The 22,764-nt window shown below is 39.8% G+C and overlaps 1 protein-coding gene across 1 annotated transcript in view; it reads right to left on the reverse strand.

Moving 5' to 3' along the window:
• Positions 1–22,764, reverse strand: part of LOC126419097 (uncharacterized) — a 230,011-nt gene that overhangs the window by 44,195 nt on the left and 163,052 nt on the right. Inside the window, exons 6-7 of the mRNA XM_050086195.1 lie at positions 12,979–13,132; positions 6,689–6,776 (exon numbers count right to left, since the gene is read on the reverse strand). Of these exons, the coding sequence (XP_049942152.1) occupies positions 6,689–6,776; positions 12,979–13,132 (242 nt within the window). The remainder of the gene's footprint in view (positions 1–6,688; positions 6,777–12,978; positions 13,133–22,764) is intronic.

Raw genomic sequence — 22,764 nt, forward strand, 5'->3', positions numbered from 1 at the left:
GCTCAATATTTCGATATGCTGAATTCAATTTGTGTATATATAGATGTCAATGGTTTAATGATGCAGCTAGGTGTACAACATAATCCACAGGAGTGGCAACTATTTATTGACTCCAGTAAAACCAGCTTGAAAGCAGTACTACTGCATAATGGCAATACATTTCCATCGGTACCTTTGGCTTACGTAGTAGACATGAAATAAACTTATGAAATTATGGCTTTGCTGCTAGAAGCAATCAAATATAAGGATCATGAATGGCAGCTTTGCTGTGATTCAAAATTTGTTGCTCTCCTCACAAATTTACAGGCTGTATTCACGAAATACTGCGACTTTTTGTGCTTTTGGGATAGCCGTCACGCCAAGAACCACTATACATCAAGGAATTGCCTATAAGGCAATCATGTGTTCCCGGAAACGTAAATGTGAACAATGCCCCACTGGTTGAGAGCAATAAAATCATTTTGCCTTCCCTTCATATCAACTTGAGCCTTGTCAAGAACTTTGTAAAAGCTCTGCATAAAGAAGGTGAGCCCTTCGATCACTTAAAATAAAAGTTTCCCAAATTATGTGAGGCAAAGCTGAAAGATGCTATATTTGAAACTTCCTGGCAGATGGTATATTTGTTGGAGCACAAATAAGAAAATTGCTGAAAGATTCAACCTTTGATACTAAACTCACAGATATCCAATTAGTTGCTTGGTCTTCTTTTCAAGCAATTGTGAAGTGTTTTTCGAGTAACAGAAAAAACAAAAACAATGTTACCAGTGTGAATGATCTGTTGGACAACTATAAGAACATGGGGTGTAGAATGCCGTTTAAAATTCACTTTTTACTTTCTCACCTTGATTTCTTCCCGGAAAATTTGGGAGGCGTAAGCGATGAGCATGGTGAACGCTTTCACCAAGACATTCTTACCATGGAACACCGTTACCGAGGCCATTGGAACCCTTCTATTATGGGTGACTACTTCTGGGTTCTTGTTAGAGACAGTGATGAAACTTCAAACAAAAGAAGAGCTCCGTCGTCGCATTTTTTAAAAACCAGAGTCGATAAAAAGGTGAAAATATCTTCTGAACTAATGTGGACCTTTCATTGGCATCGTGCCCATATAGACACACAAAATAGTATTGACTTAAAGCGTTCTGAAGGTGTATTTTTGTTTGACTTGTCAATTTTCGCTATTACCATTTTTTACTCTACTGTGTATCTAGGAAATGTCATAGAGAAAAACTGATTTCACTCATTTATTCAGCTCCACAAAATTAAGTAAATCCACCCATTTACAATCCAGATGCAGAAAAAATTGTTCAGATTTGTTAACTAGTGTAACATAACTCAGCTCCAGTTACAATGCAGAAACACTCTAAGAAAATAGAGAGGCTGATTAATTACAAAATTACTGAAGATGTTAAAGGAAGCATAAATAAATAGTGACTAGGGTCAAGTTTAACACGAGCATAATGTTAGCTCAAAATTCAATATACTTCTTAATGAGCTCATATTTTGTAAAATAGTTGTCCTAAAAAGATAATTAAATATAATAAGGGAAGTCATTAAAGAAATCTTGAACCACTACAGGTACAAAAGTCTCTTCAAAACAGCCATAAAAGAAAGGATATAGAAATAATTACAAGTTATAAACAATACTGTAAAATATTAAGAGAAGTAAAAAGGACAAGGAGTATGCACATCTTGTCTGAAATTGATACATCAGACAATAAAATAAAATTAATATTCAATATTGTTAAGAGAGATATTGGGAAAGAAGCCATAGAAGACAACATTAATTCTGTTAAAGAGAATGAGAACGTTTTAAGACAGTTCATTTGCAGCAGATATTTTTAATAATTACTTTTTAAAAACAGGTGTGAAAGTAGATGCAACTGAAGAAGCGACATAAAGGATATGTAGAGAAACAAAAATTAAACTCACATACTTATTTGAAATAAGGAAGATCGTTATGACTCTAAGAAGTAAAAGAGGTGGATAACATCTCTGCCACCAACGGCCTTGCTGCAGCAGAAACTCCGGTTCCTGTCAGATCACTGAAGTTAAGCACTGTTGGGCTTGGCTAGCATTTGGATGGACACCGTCTGGGTCTGCCAAGCACTGTTGGCAAGTGGGGTGCACTCAGCCCTTGTGAGACCAACTGAGGAGCTATTTGATTGAAATATAGCGGCCCTGGCCAGGAGAGTAATGTGCGGACCTCGTGCCCCTCCATATCCACATCCAGTGACGTGTATCAGCAAAGGATGATACAGCCGTCAGTCGGTACCGACGGGGCCTTTAGAGGCCTGTTCGGTGGAGAGAGAACATTTCCAGTAAGATATTAAAAATTTGTGGCCTTGAATTACTTGATGTTTTTCGTTACTTATGCAATGCATCAATAACTCACACTGTTTTACCATATAGATTGAAGTATGCCTTTCTTAGGCCATTCTGTAAAAAGGTGACTCAACAGCTGTTAATAACTACGACCCAGTTTCACTTCCCAAACCCTTTTCTATCATTTTGGAGACGGTAATGTACTTCACTGTTGTAAAACACTGTGTAACAATGGGATACCTGCCCAGTCACAGTTACAATTTCAAAATGGCTACTCTAATGAATCAGCTATTTAAATGTTTATGGTACACATAATAAAATATTTATACAATAAAATATCACCATTTGGGATACTCTGTGCCTTATCAAAGGTGTCTGATTGTGTCACTCACTGTATTCTGTTAGACACATTAAGTTTTTATGGAATGTGTAGTTCAGCACATGCACAGTCTGATACTTATTCCAATAACAGAATGCAGAAAGATATCTTAGGCTATTTGAATAACACAAAGATATGTTTCACATTATCTGCATAGGGAAAAATTACAATAGAAATCCCAAAAGGTTTGGTCAGTTACCGACTACTGTTCTTGCTTTACACTAATGATCAACCATTTTAATCAGGAGGCAGAATTAGTCCTGTTTGTAGGTGATACAAATATTGTTGGGAAGCTCTGCAAAGAAGCATCAACAACTAAAATAGTAAATGACACTTTTGTGAAAGTTTCTGACACGTTTTGCACAAATGGGCTAGCTTTAAACTTTGAAAATCACTGCTCAATCAGTACTGTACAATCAAATATATCTGAGTGGTCATTAACATAGTATATCAACAAGAATAATAAACATGGTAGAAAACTATGAGTTTTTAGATGTATACATAGATGAAAACTTTGGAAACAAAAATCATATAGTAGACCACCTGAAATGTTTACGTTAGGCTATATTCATAATAAGAACAATTACCAAATTTGGGGATACAGAATTCAGCAAATTATCACGTGTTGCATATTTTCATTCGGTGGTACCTTATGGGGTAATATTCTGGAATAACTCCTCACTTAGGCAAAAAGCATTCATTGCACAAAAGAAAGTAATAAGAATTATTCACCTGGCAATACTTCTCAGGAATCTTCTTAAGGAGCTGGGACTATTAACCACAGCCATACATTACATTTATTCGCTTGTGAAATATGATATCAACAATTTATCTAAGTCTGAGAGTAACAGACATATTTGCAAATACAACACTAGCAGGAAAGTGGTCTGTGTTATCCTTTAATAAATCTAATTTTGACTCAGGAAGACGTAAAACATGCAACTATAATTCTGTTTGACAATGTACCCATGGAGATAATATGTCTGAAATTGCAGAAGTGTTTTCAAATGTAAATTAAACATGTATCTCCTAAACAACTCCTTCTATACCAAAGAAGAATTCTTGAATAGAAATAAATTGTCATTTTTAGAATGTAAGCCCTTAATGGTCAGCATGTAGGTGTACTTGGGAATATTAACCACAACTATACATTAGATTTATTCTTGGCTAACAGAACGATTTCATATTCCGGTAGAGCACAGGAATGATCATTCAAAGCAAAAAAAGGCTAGTAAACATGGACTGTAAAACGCATATTTTAGGAGTTATAATCACTTCTTCATCTTCGGTACTGTGAAACAAGTATTTTCTACTGCAATCTCTTTGATTTTCATATTTTGCAAGGAGATCAGTAGTCATGGAGCAAAGGCTCTGCTCGATTCACGGATGGGGAATAAAATTGGCTGTGTCCTTTCAAATGAATCATCCCGGCATTTGCCTGGAACGATTTAGGAAAATCACGGAAAACATATATCTGGATGGTCGGATGCAGATATGAAGTATAGTCCTTCCGAATGCGAGTCCACTGTGCTAACCACTGCGCCACCTCGCTTGGTATGACCTCTGAATCACGACATAAAAAGAAAGGACATGTTTCAGTTCTTTATTATACACAAACCATGAAAAATAGGAACACGTTGCGCATATAACTGGATAGAGAAATGTTCGAAGTTTTATGTTCGCACGGACGCTATACCACACAATCAACATGAGCAGCATGCGTTGTTCGAGAAACATAGAAACGGTAGCCCATTTCATTCCACACACGAATCGACAGGTGCCTGTTTATTGAGTCGATATCTTCAATAACTCCATTTCTCAGCTCTTGTATATGAGTACTAGCTGCCATAGGCGGGACAAAGGCTCTATCTTTTCTTTAAACCCACAGAAAAAAATCGCAAGGTCTGATTATGATAACCTGGATTCCCAAATCCAATGAACAAGATATTGCTGTCCACCTCTTCCAATCCAACACTGTGGGATGGTATTGTCAAGATAATGTCGCACCTCAAGATTTAAGTGAGGCACAAAAGTCATGCACAAATATCAATTCATTGGTATCTTCTTGAAGTTGAGGAAACAATTTTGCAGCATTCCTAGGTATGACATTACTGTCACAGTTTCCCCTGCAAAACCTGTTCGGTGAGTCTTTTTCTTGTTCGATGACAACGCCAGGATTTTGAGTCCATGTTCTTAGATTATGCCGGATTACGTTGCACGGTAGATGAAACGTCGATTTGTCCGAGAAGATGAGTGCCTCAGAAAAAGTATCCTCTGCCATATCCTGGAGAACTGAAATGCAAAATTTACACGTTCTGTTATGGTCGCCGGGACGCAGTTTCTGCAATAACTGCAATTTCTAAGGCTCCGTATGCAGGCGTCGTTTCAGAAAACGCCATACCTTTGTTTAGGGAAGTTGAAGATCCCGGCCTGCCCGTCTTGTGGACTTCCGAGGGCTCCGTGGGAAAGCATCTCTGATACCCTTGACATTTTCATCAGACCTGTGTGTACGACCAGTGCTCTTGGTTTTGCATATTCATCCAACTTCCAAGAATTTTCTGTAGAAGCGCCTTCTTGCTGAATCGAAAGCGGAATGCTCGTTGCACTTGAACAATGGATTGACATCCCGCAAATTCCAACACAACCGATTTCTCTTGTGGCACAGTCGCCATGTTGCTACATATAAACAACAGTGCAGCTGTGTCAAAACTTTGAGCCAGTGACATGCGTAACGTGTTTCTATATTTTATAGTTTGTCTGCAATAAACAACTGAAATCTGTTCTTTTTTTTAATCACCCTGTATACATATAATCGGAAATATTTGTATGACTATATGCTGACCATGTATAGATTTTTTTCCTCCGAAAATGACTATTTCTATTAAAGAATTCTCCTGTCGTACAAAGGAGTTGTTTACGAGAAACTTCTTTAATCTACACTTGAAAACACTCTGCTATATGCCTGACACTTCATTTCCATGTATAAATTGTCAAACACTTTTTATTGCTGCATACTTCACCCGTTTCTCAGCGAAAGCCAGATACATTGAAGAGCAGTGCGGAACGTGTCTTCTGCTCGTGTCGTACTTTTGAATATATCTGCTACTCCCAAACTCGTATCCATTAAACAAGTAACTAATTAATCGATTAAGAATAACACAGCGTCACTCTTGTTAGCAATGTCTGATCTACTTTCGGCTCAGCAATAAGCACACTGACGTATCTAAATGAATTAAACATTACAGCAAGTATGGAAACTTCATATAAATGCTTTGAAACATGGCAGACAATGTACTAAGGAACGAAAAAACGTTTGCAGAAGCAGCACTAACTGACCTAAGTTATCACTAACCTCAATTCAGAGGGGTGGGTTTCAGATTGATGAAATATTCTGCTTGGTGGCAGTCAGTTTCGTTTGGCTGTGTATGTCGTTAGCTAGAAGGGTAGTTAACAAATAATTTTTGACAACAAAAACTGCAACTCAAACAGTAGCTGTCGAGGAAATTTAACAGAAGTTCGTAGTAACGCAAAGCAGAAGAGAGTGAAATAAAACATTGAAATAAAACACTTGTGTGATTTTTAACACATAAAACGTAGTTTACTAAATTAAAGGAACGAAGAATGTATTCAACTATTCCAAAATACCCAAAATTTTACGCCAATGCTTCAGTGCTTCAAAAACACCGCGCTTGCTTGCGCAATAATAGAGCCGATCATGGCCTCCGTTTATATCATTGCTCGCCACCAAATATGCGCATATTGTCGTCAATGGTATTATTAGTTTCATTTCGAAACTGCTAACTTCCGCCCCCCCCCCCTCCCAACAGAAGGCAAAGTGGATGTGGGGTACCTCTGCCGTATATGCTGTAAGGATAAACCGCCTCTGTGCAACAATACAACTGTAACATGAACAGTTACATTAAATAATTTCATAAAAGCTCAGCTGAGGCTACTGGAATTTGTAATAATGGTATATTAACTCACCAAAGAATGCTCCGAGGATGGCATACCCGATATGATCCTTGCGGTCCATCTCCATCTGCACGCTAAGGATAAGTGGGTGTACGTCAAACTGGAACAGACGTAAGCAAATTGTGTTACATAGCTCTGTGGTATAATTCACGCATTTTATAAAAATGGATGTACGTATATATGAAGATGTATGTTCCACATCTCCTAAACCACTGGACCGACTTCAACCAAACTTTGCACACACATCACTTACTGTCTGGAAACAATCGCTGTAGCAGTAAGAACAATCTGCGGACCAGAGGGTGGGGGTGAAAAAATAGTGTAGCTCACTACGCACGAATTCATAGGCTTTACTCATCCACTATTTGATAATGAGAGCTCTTAGTGACTTGCTATCAACTTTACCCATAATTTCAGACCTTCACGAAACTATTTCTTGCTGACAATCCCCATAAAATGATGAAAGGGAAAACATATACCACTTACTACATTTTCGCTGTTCATGCATTAAAACAGCCACATCAAGCACGACGTTTTAATCCACTGAATCTATACTACTAACTGCATTCACGACAGATTTTGTGGACATTATTTGCCTATACTACTGAATGAACGTGCAAAATTATATCACTGTACGACACACTGTTCAGGAGGTATGACGTCATAGAGATTGAGCTGCGGGAAAACGAAACTGCAGGACGAATTAGCTACAGAAACCAGTGAAAAATGTGTACAAGTACCTGTGAAATATGTTAAAAGTACATGAAATGCACGGGACGTGTGAGTATTATGATAGAGCTGGAGGTAAAAAGCCCTACTTAAATACCTGGACATGCACTTCTTGGCATACATGTCTATTAATTACTACCTGCAAGGAAGTACTGTGGGGGTGAGAACCAATAAACTGCTGTTGCTATGGGAGTGATAACGCAGAGAGAGAAGGGGGGAGAAGGAGGTGGACAGACAGAAAGGAAAAGGAAGACATGGACACAGATATGAGAGAGGAGGATTTGGACAGAGTGAGGGGGAGGGAGGACTGAAAGACGAAGAACGAGGATGAGATGGACAGGAAGTGGCGAAGAAGAGATGGACTGAGGGTATGTGGGGGAGGAGGGGAGATGGACAGAGAGACGAGCATGAGGAAACATACAGAAAATGTGTAGGAGATACAGAGAGGGGGCGAGGTTATAAATGACGTAAGAATGAGATAGAAGGGGCGTGAAATATTAAATTGGTCGGTAATTTACTTTGTGGAAAGTAATTGTGTTTTGTTTTCATTAAATTTTATTTAGTTTCGGAATTAAGAGATTTCTAGTCTAAATTACTTGTAGTAATCTCACTGGCTGACATTAGAAATAACACGAGTATAGAAGTGCTGAAGTTGGTTTGATTGGCTGTTTAACATACCAGCCAATAGGAATTCAGCGTTTCCCATGCATCTGAATAGGATTTTGTGCCTTAGCTCTGTGAGTCGATACAGACGCTCGGGAGACGTCTTCCAGTAAACACCTATGTTAAACTGCGTTAATCAAATTTCTACCAGAATGAAGGAATTCGCTCGTTTGATCGGCGCTCGAGTCGCTGACGAAAAGCGACTACAGCGTTGAGTATTTTGTGAAAGTTTGAGCGTTCTGAGTGGTTTATTTTAGGAGATATTTGAGTGTAAACATTTCATGTCGTACGTTAGCTACGTGTGGCGTGTTACTTGCAGGTAACGAGACATTATGACGAGCACTTCTTTACAAGAAGCCTACTGAACGACTGAATGTGTTAACTCGCAAGTGATCGTGAGTCAGTGGCTGTTTAGGACGTTCAAAATCCGGGTCGGCCTAAATATGTTCTAGCTGCTTCTGTGTGTCAACTTGTAACAGAGACAATCAGTAACATTGCTTAATTGATTTTGGGATATTAAATACGGACTTGATAGCCATTTTCTGTGTGTTAAAGACAATAGACCAACTTAAAGGAAATTCTAGACATTTTTTCAAATGAGTCATGCAAGAATCACGAACGCTCTATAATTTAACTAATGGACTGGAGTTATGTGGGCTTTGCATGGTAGGAATTTAGTCGAATTTTCATCAACGCTGTATTTGTCGGCTAAACCAGTATCTACCACCACAGAGCGAAGCGTCAGACAACCTGAAACAGGTAGGTGGACTGACTGGATAGTGAGAGTTTAACCTGTCCCACTGCAGACAATTATCTTTGTAAGTCCTTCATAATAGTCAATATAAAAGTTGTTTTGGATAACCAGCCAATAGTATTAACTTCACTACGTGTTAAGTTAGGTTTTACCCATCTCCTCAAACTTATGTTTTCTGGCTTGTGAAGAATTAGTGATATGTATTTTCCTTCTTTGGCATATGCAAATAGACAACTCGCACATAAAATATGTGTATGCTGCTCTTAATGGTATTTGTATTTAAAACTTTCGTTACCTATATTTAAAGTTGTCTAATAAATGTTAATTTAAGATTATTGTATTTTGGTTTATTTGTATTTGTTCAAATAATTTACTTTACCTTAAATATAGGTTACAAGTTTTTGGATACATACTCGTACATTATCTAATTGTTTGGTGTATTTTCTTCATTAATACGTTTTTTTGAATTAGTTACACCTTACCACAATTTAATCTGAATCCCATGCTGAACATAGGTATAGCAGGGATCAGATTCAAATAATTTAGCTAGCAGTTGCAAATTGTAATGTACTTCTGGCTATGTTTGGCATAGTTAGTTGCTAATGAACATTATTCCTTAGCTACTCAAAATCATACATATACTAGTACAAATGAAATTCTAATATAAAAAACAAATTTAGTGTAGTTAGACAGTCTAATGTCTGCAGACAGAGAATTGACAACTTCTCCACATAAGCCACATAACAAACTTGAACTATCCTAATTTTGTTAATTTATTACATAAAATCAGTACCACAGATTTTATATGATATATGAGGACTTCATCTGAATACCACATTATGCCCACAGTACTCTTCGTTAGCATCTGAATATGTATGACGTACCACTAGCTGTTTTTAAGATTAGAACTTATGACTTCATGTTGCTGTTAACTTATTATAAGAGTAAAAAATTCTGATTTTAATTGTAATATTGTTATATTCCCAAACATATTAGTTTCATAATAATGAAGATGTGCATTACTACTAGCATCAAAACTAATGTATGATACATATTTTAGTTGATATTTATGTAATAGAGCCCAATGATATTCATGTTTGAAGAAAATGAACTCATTCAAACATATTGGAAATTGAGATCATGCCACTAGGTTATTAGTAGTCTGAATAAGAGAAATCCAAAATGAATTTTCACATAGCTTTGCTCACAAATTTTACATTACCTTAATATAAAGATGCTAGTGTATTCATTTCAACATCAGTAAAAGATATACACAAATGAATCACGAAACAACCAAATGTACCTTATTTATTGAACCTCATTTATATCACAATAATTTACTATTTCAGTTTAAATAAAAATAATCAAATCAACAAACTAGAATATTGGTGAGGTGAGATAAAACAAAAATCGTAAACATCCCTTTGGATTTCGAGACTGTAGAAACATTCTGTAAAATATGGAGAAGCACTACAAAACAATTCATTCACACAGCACCTGTTTTGTATATGTTACACTGGTAGCAAGTACATTTGTGGTAGTTCAAGTGAACTATGGAGCTTGCAGTTGACATCACTCATATCTGTAATTGAAAAGTATAGATCTCTAGGCACGGTTAGTAGCTGCTCTGAGGATGAATCAGTTGCATGTCAAGCAGTAATTTTAGAAGAATTAAGAAACAACACAGCAACACCTCAGTAATTGAATGCTCGGCAATCCAAGCCTCCATTTAATCTGAGTTGGATGACAAATGACTACAGTGTCAAAAAGAATTTTAAAAAAATCAAGTATAAAATCGGAAATACACAGGGAGTGACTGTGATGAGCAGTAGAGATATGTGCACATACTTTGTTTACAATTTTGCCCACTTTAGCCTCTATTGTTGTTTTGCATGTCACCAGTCAGCAGTGTCTGCTCAGGCTCACTGTTGAGTGCATGTGTAGCCAGGTCCTATTACATATATACTGTATTATAGTTGAGTTTCTACTTGACTATTATTTCTAAAATAAACTCTACGTAATACATTAACTGATGAAATAACTTTGTTTACAGTAATAAAATTGTGAACATCAAGTTCTGAAACTATTTCAAATAAAAGGTCTCCAAAATTGCCAAACTTAATGTAATTGAAGTTTTCTCAAATTCGAGCTCTGCTCAGTTCAAATTATCTCGAATTACTGAGGTTTCACTGTAGTGCTAATGACAAGCACAATGTTCATTCTGAGGATACTGTTTCATAGGAACCAAATACAGAAATCATTAACAATATTCCTGTCAGAAGTACCACAAACTTTCACCATTTCTTAAAATCTTGGATCAGTTTTGCATGTGACATAAGTAGTGAACACAGGTGTGACCGATTTCGTACTGATCTTACAGCCACAAACACATTACATGCATTAGCTGTAACCCCGTTTGTGTTACTGCCCCTTGCACCAGATGAGGTGTCAGCATATGTGTTGGCTGTGTTCCTCTTTTTTGTGGCTTCAATGGACTACCACAAGGCATGTTTGAAGAAGGGTACATCTGGATCCCTGATTCATGATACAGGACTTTCTATGGATTGCAAATGTTCATAGTCAAATAGGTTCATATTTGGTGGGGCCCAAGAACTCACTTCGTCGTATTCTGCAGACAGTGAGAGATCTGTGACATGTGGGACTGGTAGTTCGCTATTTCCCAAACAGTGTTAATGTTTGGGGTACATAGCCAATATCATGAAACGCTGGTGAAACACTGCTTGACTGCATTCACACACGTATATTTACACAGATTTTTTAGCTGTTGCTGAACAAGATTATAATGCATAACTATCTTGCAATTTTAGTCTTGTCAGAATTTTTTGGGTCGCCTTTATCTTGGTGACGCCATTCAGTGAATTTAATGACAATATTATTCAGTTTTTATGAATGTCCTTACAGTCTGTCTCTTGCCTTACTTACAGACGTGGAACAAGTTGTAAGGAGAGATTTTTATTCAGGAGGAGAAAGATTTAAATCACCATCCAGCCAGCTATATTTAGGTTTCCAATAGCGTCCCTGTAAGGGAAAAGTTACGGTTATAGTAACTCCGAGTGTGATCCAGAGCTTCAGGAACAACATGAAGTGGAAATACTAGTAGAATGCAGGTAATTAGCCGTGAACTGTGAAATTTGCGTGCATTCAAAGGCCACAGTAGCTGCAATGATGACATAATCGATATATCTTCCTATTTTCTATTCTTTAATTTCTCTTATAAATTTCACGTTAAATTTCTTTAATTTTCCGCATATTTTGTATCTGTTAGATAATGATAGGCTTTACAAAGAATTAGTGGTTAGACGTCAATTATTGCAATTTAAAATCAGATTATGTACATGGAGTGTAGCTAAACGTTATAATTGCATATGATTTTATTGCTGTAACTATGATTGGTTGATGTGTCAGTGATTGAAAGAACCATCTGACAATAGTATCTAGTCAGCTTGCCATGAAGTTATTCCTGGAAATAAATAAATTAGTAAGTAAATGTCCCTACATCAGTTAAGGTGCAAAACAGACCGATACATTTAGCAAAATAACAATCAAAGTTTTCCTCCATCATTGTCCAATTCAGCTACTGCTCAAACTCGAATAACTACAACACTAACAGGACATAAACTGTAGTTTCTGTTTGCTGATGCACAGGTCTCGTCGACTGCATATATATGTTGCAAGAGACTGCACCGTTTGTTAGAGCACCTGTTCAGAAGCAACTCGACAGTGGATGATAGAGTGGAAGAAGTTTATGAATTGGCATATGAAGTCATTGTAGATGAAACACACGCTTGGAATGAACAAGGATAACGATGAGGAAGAAAATAGGACATATCCGTTTTCAAAGGAACGAACCTGGTTTCTGACTCAATCCATTTAGGCAAAACACAGAAAAACCTAAATCAGGATGGCCAGATGGGTATTTGAAGAGGTGACTCCTCATATGTGACTGCTGTCTCTAGACCAATGCGCCACGCCAGTCTTTCACCAGTGTCTATTCTGTACATGTTGAGATGAACCCTAGAGTTCATCACATGGATGTACAGCAATTTTTGTGAAATATCCCCAGCTCGGGAGGAGAAGTTTTGGTGGTGCATCATCTGTGTACCTGAGAATGGTCTCAGTTCAGTATGACACGTACCTGGAAGGCGAGAACGCCGTAGGCGATAGCGACAGAGTCCCAGGCAGGATCGGGGAGTGGGACGGGCCTCCATTCGCCGCCGCTGGCGACCAAACACGCCCACACCAGCAGCGTAGAGGACACCACCAGCATCACTGATAGTGTCGTCACCCATCTGTCGATGCACAAAGAATACTCTGTCACACAGTATTTGACTTGGTCTAAGGTCTCTGACATAAAATCCAGCAACAAACATCACAATAGACTGGATTATCCCCCAGAAGCACCGAAGCATCAGTACGTTCCCCTCTCAGTATCCACATAATTTGAACGACTGATGGAGGCTGACCTACGATACCCTTCTTTCTGCAAGAATCATTTTAATGTGATAATGTAATGGTTCAGAGAAAAGGTGTCTAGTTGCTGTCTATTTGGTGTTGTTCTGATTTTCAGTCTGAAGATTAGATTGACGCTGTTATCCGCACTAGTTCCCATGCAAGCCTCTTCGTCTCTTTGTAAACTACCCTAACATGTATCAATTTCAACATGTTTATTTTACGAAACAGACAATTATTTTATGTCTCAGGATGTAACTTATTAACTGATCCCTTCTTTTAGTCAAGTTGTACCACATATTTCTTGTTTCTCCCATAAGGATCTGGGTAGAGACCCTTTCTGTTATTGGGATGATAGAGCTTGGAGTGTGGTGCAGCAGATCAGACGACGCTGGGCGCTAATGAGACAACATTAACGGCATAATAATTTATTACATTAAACTTTAGGATTATGTGTTCTCCTCTATGGTGGAGTCCAGGCCAGCAGCAGAGCAGCGCATGGCCTCAGAGAGTGTTGACGTTGTCTCAGAAATCTTCGGAGAACATCGCTCCAGTGGCGTCCATTCACGTAAATACGGTGTCGAGTGGACAGCATATCTCACTTGTGGCCGACGTAGCCAGCGCTGCAGGTGTTTCTGCCCAGAGCACTCATGTGAACTTCGAAAGAATGTGTTTGGGTAAAGTCTCAGCAGCCGTGCACGGTGTGGAAATGAAAATCAGTACAGACCTTCCACCAAAGAAGGACAGGGACGTTGATGACTTCTTACAGGTACTAGTTGGGAGCATTAGTGGTTAGCACGCCTCCTGAATACTGCGTCAGGATGACTGTGCTTCCAGACCTCGTCAAATCATCTCAGGAAACTAGAGGTAGAATCTCCGAGTCTCCTGATAAGTGGGTGAGAGGTTAGCAGCTCACAGCGACCATGTACAGAAGACCAGATAAGTAGCAGTTGGCAGAAGTCATTTTTAGGAATGGTAGCAGCACATCACAGGTTCGGCATTGTAGTTGATGTACTGCAACGTAATTATTTATTATTTGTTATTGGTCGTCTGAGGCGATGACGTTATATCTGACCAGCGATGAACAAACGAGGCCTACTTTTCTGGACCCACCGAACCAGTGATGACCAAATGTGGTCTACTTTTCTGGGCCCATCATCGGTCTTCACCACCGATAACTTACCGAAAAATGGCTTTCAGAGCTTCATCTTGTCTTTCCACCATTTCAGCAGGCTGTTCGTATGAAACTTTTATTCTCTCTTGTGAAATCAATATGTGCTGTCTAAATGACATTAAGTCTTCTCCTCACTGAAGTCACGTTGCTGGACTCATTATTCAGGTATTTCGCTTGTGTAAAGTGAGGCAGTATCATCCAGGTTTGTTTTGCTATTCGCAGTGCCAGCTTTCTTCCTGTTTGTCATCCTGATTCCGACATGGGGTGTTAGCCACCTGGAAACCATGTTGAGAAAATCTTACACATGCTCCTAACACGTGTATTCTGTGTAACAGTCCCAATTCAATTCAGCATTACTTCATTACTTATCTGATCCACCTGTCGAATCTTCATAGTTCTTCTGTAGCACTGTATTTCAAAGGCTTCTATTCTCTTCTTCTCTGGACCGCTTATATTCCATGTGTCGCATCAGAACAAGGCCACACTCTAGACAAACACTTTTAAAAAAGTCTCTTTCTCTTGTTCAATGTTAACTCTTTTCCACAAATCCTTTACTTGCTAGTCTCATCCTGTATTTTACATCTTCCCTACTTCCGTCATAATTAGTTATTTTGCTGTACAAATAGTAAAAACTCATCTACCGTCTCCTGAGTCTCATTTCCTAATGTAATTCCTCTAGCATTGCCTGGTTTAATTCGAGTACATTCTTCTATTACACTTGATTTATAACTTTCTGAAATGCGTGATAACAATGCAAGACCTGGTAATCTAGATCCCAATTCATGTAGGCATAACAAAAGAGAAACTCTAAAAAGATAATAACTGCAGTTAAGGAAATCTTTCGAAATAAAATGATCATTTTTTTCTCTTGGAAATACCACCTGAATTTGCAAAAATAAACTTACTGTTGACTATTTCGGTAAGTCGCTACACATTGTCGAAACTGATAACACGAATTCCTCTTTCTCCTTTGAATGATATAAGATTTTTATTTCCACTATTAATGGAAAAATTCGAACTAGTGTAAAATATGTGCAATCGTTCGTTTTCTGTATGCAAAAGACGCGAGATGCGTATAAATTCATTGAAGGATTTATGATGTTTTTGAAGATACACCAAGCACAGTAAACAGGATTAGTAAAATTAAAGATATCTCACTAAAGTTCGTAATGAAATGCAGTGGTATATGACTGCCTGTCATCAATGAAGACTTTGTGCATAAAGTTGATTCCAGGTCTAATGCGAGGGTTAATCGCAAAATAAGGGCTGATTTCTTATGAAACATAAATTAACTTTTATTTCAAAAAATTGTTTTTATTTAAATACTTAAAAGTTTTCGTATTTTTCTACATAGTTTCCATACTTGTTTAAACATACCTCATAGCATTCTCAAGCATTTGTATCTCTAAGTCATAGACGTCTGGCGCCTGTGAGGATAACCTGTCTCTTACTGCTTCTTTCACTTCGTCATCTGTTACGAAGCGCTTGCCGCCGATAAACTCCTTGAGATAGTGAAGCAAGTGAAAAACGCTCCGTGCCAAGTCTGAACGGTTCAGCGTGTGGACAGTCTGTTCTCACCCGAAAGATCTGATCAGGTTGTGAACGGAGAAATGGGATCTGGCATCGCCATGCAGCAACAAAACTCCAGATGTTAGAAGGCGACGCCACTTATTCTTTATTGCACGTTGAAATTTAGCCAGGATAGCGCATGTAGCGGCTGCGATTATTGTTATTCCTTGCTGCCTAAACTCGACTAAAGAGACTCCATGTTTATCCCAAAATGTGGTTGCCATAGACTTGCTCTCTCCTTGGTCTTGACTTTAACTGTTGATCTCGCGTGGCGCCGTTCCATTGAGTGACACTTAGACTCCACAGTCATGTGAGAAACCAATGTTTCATTTCTGTGATAATGTTGTCTAAAAAACTGATCACCTTCTGTATGATTTTGGTCCGAAAAAAACAAGTGCATAAGTCGTGCTTTTCATTTTGTGTTTCTCAGTGAGCAGCCTGGGAATACAACGAGCGCACAATTTGGGAAACTGTAAAAAAGTGTCTCTAAAAAGTTGCGAAGTTGCTCTACTCACTTTTGGAAACTCCCATTCTAAAATTGAAATTGTTAATCGCCAGTATTCACGTATCTTTTCGTCCACGCCTTTGACCAAATCTTCTGACAACACTGATGGTCGGTCGGTTCACGGTTCATCACGGATATTTTTCCGTCCGTCCATGAAAGTTCTCACCCACTCAAGCACTTTTCTTCCACTCATCGCATCGAGGCCATGCAACTCACTTGTCAGTCGATAAATTTCCACTGTTGCAACGATCCTTGCTGTCAAAAATCGAATCACTGACCGTATTTCGCAGTCGCCGGCCTGGTCAATAGTTTTCAACATTTTTAAATGATATTGCAAACAGCACAATTGTGGTAATACCAATGCAGATGGCTTCGTTTCTCAGGCAAGATATGACTGGAGTCAGTCAGATTGCGCATTTCGATGTTCGCAGGACATCGGCGATTAGGACGTTACTTTCCGAATAACTCTCGTAAAACACAATTCACAATTTTGTCTTTTTCTAATGGTTTCTTCAGCTTCGAGAAGTGTTCTATGTGACATAGTAGTGCTACGACAGTGTAGATTACTTTGGTTATACTAATTTGGTTATACTAAGTTCGCAATTCACGTTTCATGGAATCGAATGGTGGCGACAGCTGGTAGCCGATCGCAGGAATTTCTCGTCTCCGCGTGCTTCCCATGTTGCCCACTTTTTAGTATCATTGGCTGTTCCCTGCTACTGCAGCCTGTCAACCAAAAATTTGTGTCATTTAACCTAGAGCAGTGGTTGCCAAACCAGGCAGTAGATTTTCATGAGACTGGAATACAAAAGAAAACTAATCGTTTCGATAAGTGGCATAATTTTGTCGGAGATCATGCTGAAGAGTAGATTAAGGTACGGGGGGACTTCAAAAGTTAAGTAACACATGCCGTCCCACACAAAGGTCACTGGGCATAAATGTATTCCATGTATCAAATGCTCAGTCAGTATTTAATCTAGAGTGGTGCATTTTTAGAAGAGAGTACGTCTTCAGGGTGTCCTGAAGACACAGTTCTGCTGCGATATAGATAACAGGTGCATAACATTGCGGGAGTGAAATAGCGTGGCAGCTGGAAACAATTTGTGGGCACATTTCACACAGATTCACCGTTAACTTCTAGCAATATATTTACCACACCCAATGTAGCATCCATCCGTACTAAAATGGTGTCAACAATTTGACCAACGCTGCACGGACAGGGATGATGCAGCTGTGGAAGGAAGAGCCCCGACATCGACCACAATGTCCAGGAAGTCGAGAAGCTGTCATACACCAACTGCAGGTTTTCTGACGTTGAGGACCTTCACGCAGTAGTTCTCGAACAGCTCCATGTCTAAGAGGCAGATTTATGTTGTCAAGAAACTGAATTATTGGGACAAGTTACCGCTTACAGTGCCTTTTTGACAATGTTGAAAAACAATGTCTCGCATTTATGTCACTTTCAGCCCAGGCTACATTGTTGTCAGATTCCTCCCACTCCACGATGTTGAAAAATTACCCACTCCAATATGGCATACCCTGGGATACTGGGCTAGCTTGCATAGTTGTCAGATTTTCCCCACCCCTATGACGTCATAATCTAAGATGACAGACTTTGGGATACTCGGCCAGCCCGCATGGTTCTCAGATTGTCTCCAACCGTATAATGTCATAATCCTAGATGGCATACCTAGGGACACTGGGACAGTCGGAATGATTGTCAGATTCCTCCGTTCCACCATATGACATAATGTAACATTGCCACACTTCCCTCTTCCCTCACCTTCCTGATGTATACCAGTTGCCCTAGGTATAAAATGGTGGCAAATTCTAAAATTGGCAGCAAATTCAAAATAGCCAGAGCTTTCCCCGAGACCTCTAATGTCACTGTGTAATTAAGTCACTTGTCGTAAGAAACTTCCTGGCAGATTAAAACTGTGTGCCCGACCAAGACTCGAACTCGGGACCTTTGCCTTTCGCGGGCAAGTGCTCTACCACTGAGCTACCGAAGCACGACTCACGCCCGGTACTCACAGCTTTACTTCTGCCAGTACCTCGTCTCCTACCTTCCAAACTTTACAGAAGCTCTCCTGCGAACCTAACAGAACTAGCACTCCTGAAAGAAAGGATATTGCGGAGACATGGCTTAGCCACAGCCTGGGGGATGTTTCCAGAATGAGATTTTCACTCTGCAGCGGAGTGTGCGCTGATATGAAACTTCCTGGCAGATTAAAACTGTGTGCCCGACCAAGACTCGAACTCAGGATCTTTGCCTTTCCGGGGCAAGTGCTCTACCACTGAGCTACCGAAGCACGACTCACGCCCGGTACTCACAGCTTTACTTCTGCCAGTACCTCGTCTCCTACCTTCCAAACTTTACAGAAGCTCTCCTGCGAACCTAGCAGAACTAGCACTCCTGAAAGAAAGGATATTGCGGAGACATGGCTTAGCCACAGCCTGGGGGATGTTTCCAGAATGAGATTTTCACTCTGCAGCGGAGTGTGCGCTGATATGAAACTTCCTGGCAGATTAAAACTGTGTGCCCGACCAAGACTCGAACTCGGGACCTTTGCCTTTCGCGGGCAAGTGTTCTACCAGGAGAGCTTCTGTAAAGTTTGGAAGGTAGGAGACGAGGTACTGGCAGAAGTAAAGCTGTGAGTACCGGGCGTGAGTCGTGCTTCGGTAGCTCAGTGGTAGAGCACTTGCCCGCGAAAGGCAAAGGTCCCGAGTTCGAGTCTTGGTCGGGCACACAGTTTTAATCTGCCAGGAAGTTTCATATCAGCGCACACTCCGCTGCAGAGTGAAAATCTCATTCTGGAAACATGCCCCAGGCTGTGGCTAAGCCATGTCTCCGCAATATCCTTTCCTTCAGGAGTGCTAGTTCTGCTAGGTTCGCAGGAGAGCTTCTGTAAAGTTTGGAAGGTAGGAGACGAGGTACTGGCAGAAGTAAAGCTGTGAGTACCGGGCGTGAGTCGTGCTTCGGTAGCTCAGTGGTAGAGCACTTGCCCGCGAAAGGCAAAGGTCCCGAGTTCGAGTCTTGGTCGGGCACACAGTTTTAATCTGCCAGGAAGTTTCATATCAGCGCACACTCCGCTGCAGAGTGAAAATCTCATTCTGGAATCACTTGTCGTAAGTTTAAATTGGCAGCAAATTCAAAAATACAACAATCCTGTTGATGTAAAATTAAAAAATGTAAGATGGCGATCCAAGATCCTGACCCAGGTGTACTAGGACAGTCTGTATGGTGTCACAATCCAAAATTGTAGTCCAAGATGGTGACCTGGGCATAAATATATTCCATGTATCAAATGCTCAGTCAGTATTTAATCTGTATTATATCACATGTATGTATCTAAAGTATCACGTACAATTTACCACAACTACCAACAATATGATGAACAAACAGCTGCTGAATATCATGTAGTGTTCAAAATGGTTCAAATGGCTCTAAGCACTATGGGACTTAACATGTGAGGTCATCAGTACCCTAGACTTAGAACTACTTAAACCGAATTAACCTAAGGACATCATACACATCCAGGATTCGAACCTGCGACATTAGCAGCAGTGCGGTTCCAGGCTGAAGTGCCTAGAAGCGCTCGGCCAAATTCATGTAGTCTCCTGACTTGCAACACTCCCGGCAATATACCAATACACAGAAGCACAGTAAACATAGATAGGCACAAACCATTTCAGATGAGAATAGCTCAAGGTTCTACCGAGGCCTTCTTACCTGAAACAGGTAGAAATAGGCCATTACCAACCAACATGCTACATAGGCTATATTTCACATCCAGATACTGTGTATCACTTCCCTCTACATAGTACAAATTATTTCCACCACACTCATTGTAACCGAGCGAGGTGGCGCAGTGGTTAGCACACTGGACTCGCATTCGGGAGGACGACGGTTCAATCCCGTCTCTGGCCATCCTGATTTAGGTTTTCCGTGATTTCCCTAAATCGCTTCAGGCAAATGCCGGGATGGTTCCTTTGAAAGGGCACGGCCGATTTCCTTCCCTATCCTTCCCTCATCCGAGCTTGCGCTCCGTCTCTAATGACCTCGTTGTCGACGGGACGTTAAACACTAATCTCCTTCTCCTCCTCCGGATCGTGCAGCCAAGTCTCGACACTCATTGTATTACATTTTTCCTTTTATTTTTCTTTGACATTTGCGTGTATAAATCATATTCTCATCAGATAGGCACAAAAAAATTGTATAGAACCATTTTAACAACTGTTAAGCACTCAAGGCGCTGTAACCTTAGAAAAAATTTTATTTTGTGTTTTTTATATTATTTAAAAACAAAGCAATAACAATCGTATACCAATAACAGTGTAACACTGAAAAGTTTTTGCTGTTGGATTCAGAAGCAACCGACCCACCTTACATTTCAAGGCAGTGGGTTACTCTGTACTGTTAATGAAATAAATAAATAAATTACTAGGATCCTAGCTGAAAGACCAGATGATACTAGGACAGCTTACATGGTTAGCAGATTTCCCTCAGCCCTATGACATCAGAATCCAAGATGGCAGACTTGGTGCATGCTGGAACAGTCTGCATCGTTGGCATGTCACTTATTTTAAGTACAGATTTCAAGATGCCAATCCAGGACAGTGATTTGGTTTTTCCTGATGGCACATAGCACTTGTCCTAAGTTTAAATAATTTCCCCCACCCCTCTGACATCATAGTTTAAACGGTCATCACGCTATAGGATTCAACAATTAACTTCTCTAAAATATTCAAAAAAAGTTCATGCCCTATGTCTAAAATGGTATAAATTCAGACTCTACTTGTCCTAAGTTTAAAATAAAAGGATTCCCACTTCATGCAACCTATATGCTTGTCATAGTAAATTTAAAACTGCAGAACACTGTTTCAGCCTGCATCCTTGTCTAACAATTGCCAATGCCGTTTTCACTAGCTTAGGATAAGGTGTGAACAATCATGTCTTTATTTAAACTTATTCCACATCATATTGGAGTGAACTACATGTCGACAACGCCTTGCCCATGCCGCCACCGACGATGAAACCGTGCACATCACTCAACAGCCACTGTGCACTGTGCCTGATGGGGCTGAAGGGGTCAGAATGCCACTAGCAATGAGTCCAGCTCCCCATGCGCTCAGGCAGCCTACAGTGGATGCTTGATGTAATAAAACAACAGTGCTGTAATCATAACCAGCACTGTATTCATACCTGAGTAACGGTAACAGAGCATGATCCCACTGACTACGCTCCTGCTCCCCTTCCCCCCACCCCCCCCCCCCCCCCACCACCCCAAACCAGGCACCTGCATGAAGTTAGTGGTCCATCACAAAGCTTTCACCAATGCATGTTGGAACAAGAAGTATATCTATGTCGTCACTGTGCCACATAATCAGTTAGGAATATGGGGAGTTGTCTGTTATACACTGTAGACAGTACAGTCCACCACAGCTGCCTACATGACATTGCTCTTAAAACTGCGCTAATTTTAGAACAGTGCACCGATCTGCAACAGTTACAGGTCACACCAAGATAATACCATTATGGTTACTGCACTTGACCGCTCCATTGCTAGATGGTATCGACATCTACAGTCTCTGTAGCCTTGTGGACGTGTAAAACGAGCTGAATTTCACGATGTCATTGTTTATGGAATACATGCTGATAGTCCGCCTCTAGAAAGGTTAGGATACAGGAGTACAATATTTCTTTCGTAATCCTACAATCATTCGATATTAGCGATATTGTGTGCGTGAACTCGATGGCAGTTCTTAGAATTGGGAGCGTCTGCTTAATAAATCGTTGACCACCTGTTTTTGCTCACAGTACTCCATCTCGATTCCGTGTTACATGGACTGGATTAGCCCTTAATAGATTGAAAGGAACTGAAACGCGTATTTTTGAAACGGTACAACATTCTTCGCCTTTCTTGAATGAAACATATGAAGATGGATACGAGTCCTGTTGAATGCGATTATGTACACAATATGAGAATTCAGAACTCGCAACATGAACGTGGTGACAATGATTTAACATCATCCATCAGCGCCTAGGTCTAAATGTTCAAGTTAAATCAACGGAGCAGTACTACTAGATACGCACATGCAATTACTGTATAGGTACCAGACTTTTCGTCACAACATGGACGAAGCTACTTGACTGAAGACACATAGTATTTCTCCCATCATTCAGTTTTGGAGTTCAATGGGAAACAGAATGACTAGCTGGG

This window comes from Schistocerca serialis, chromosome 9 (assembly GCF_023864345.2).
Source record: "Schistocerca serialis cubense isolate TAMUIC-IGC-003099 chromosome 9, iqSchSeri2.2, whole genome shotgun sequence".
Lineage (NCBI taxonomy): Eukaryota > Metazoa > Arthropoda > Insecta > Orthoptera > Acrididae > Schistocerca > Schistocerca serialis.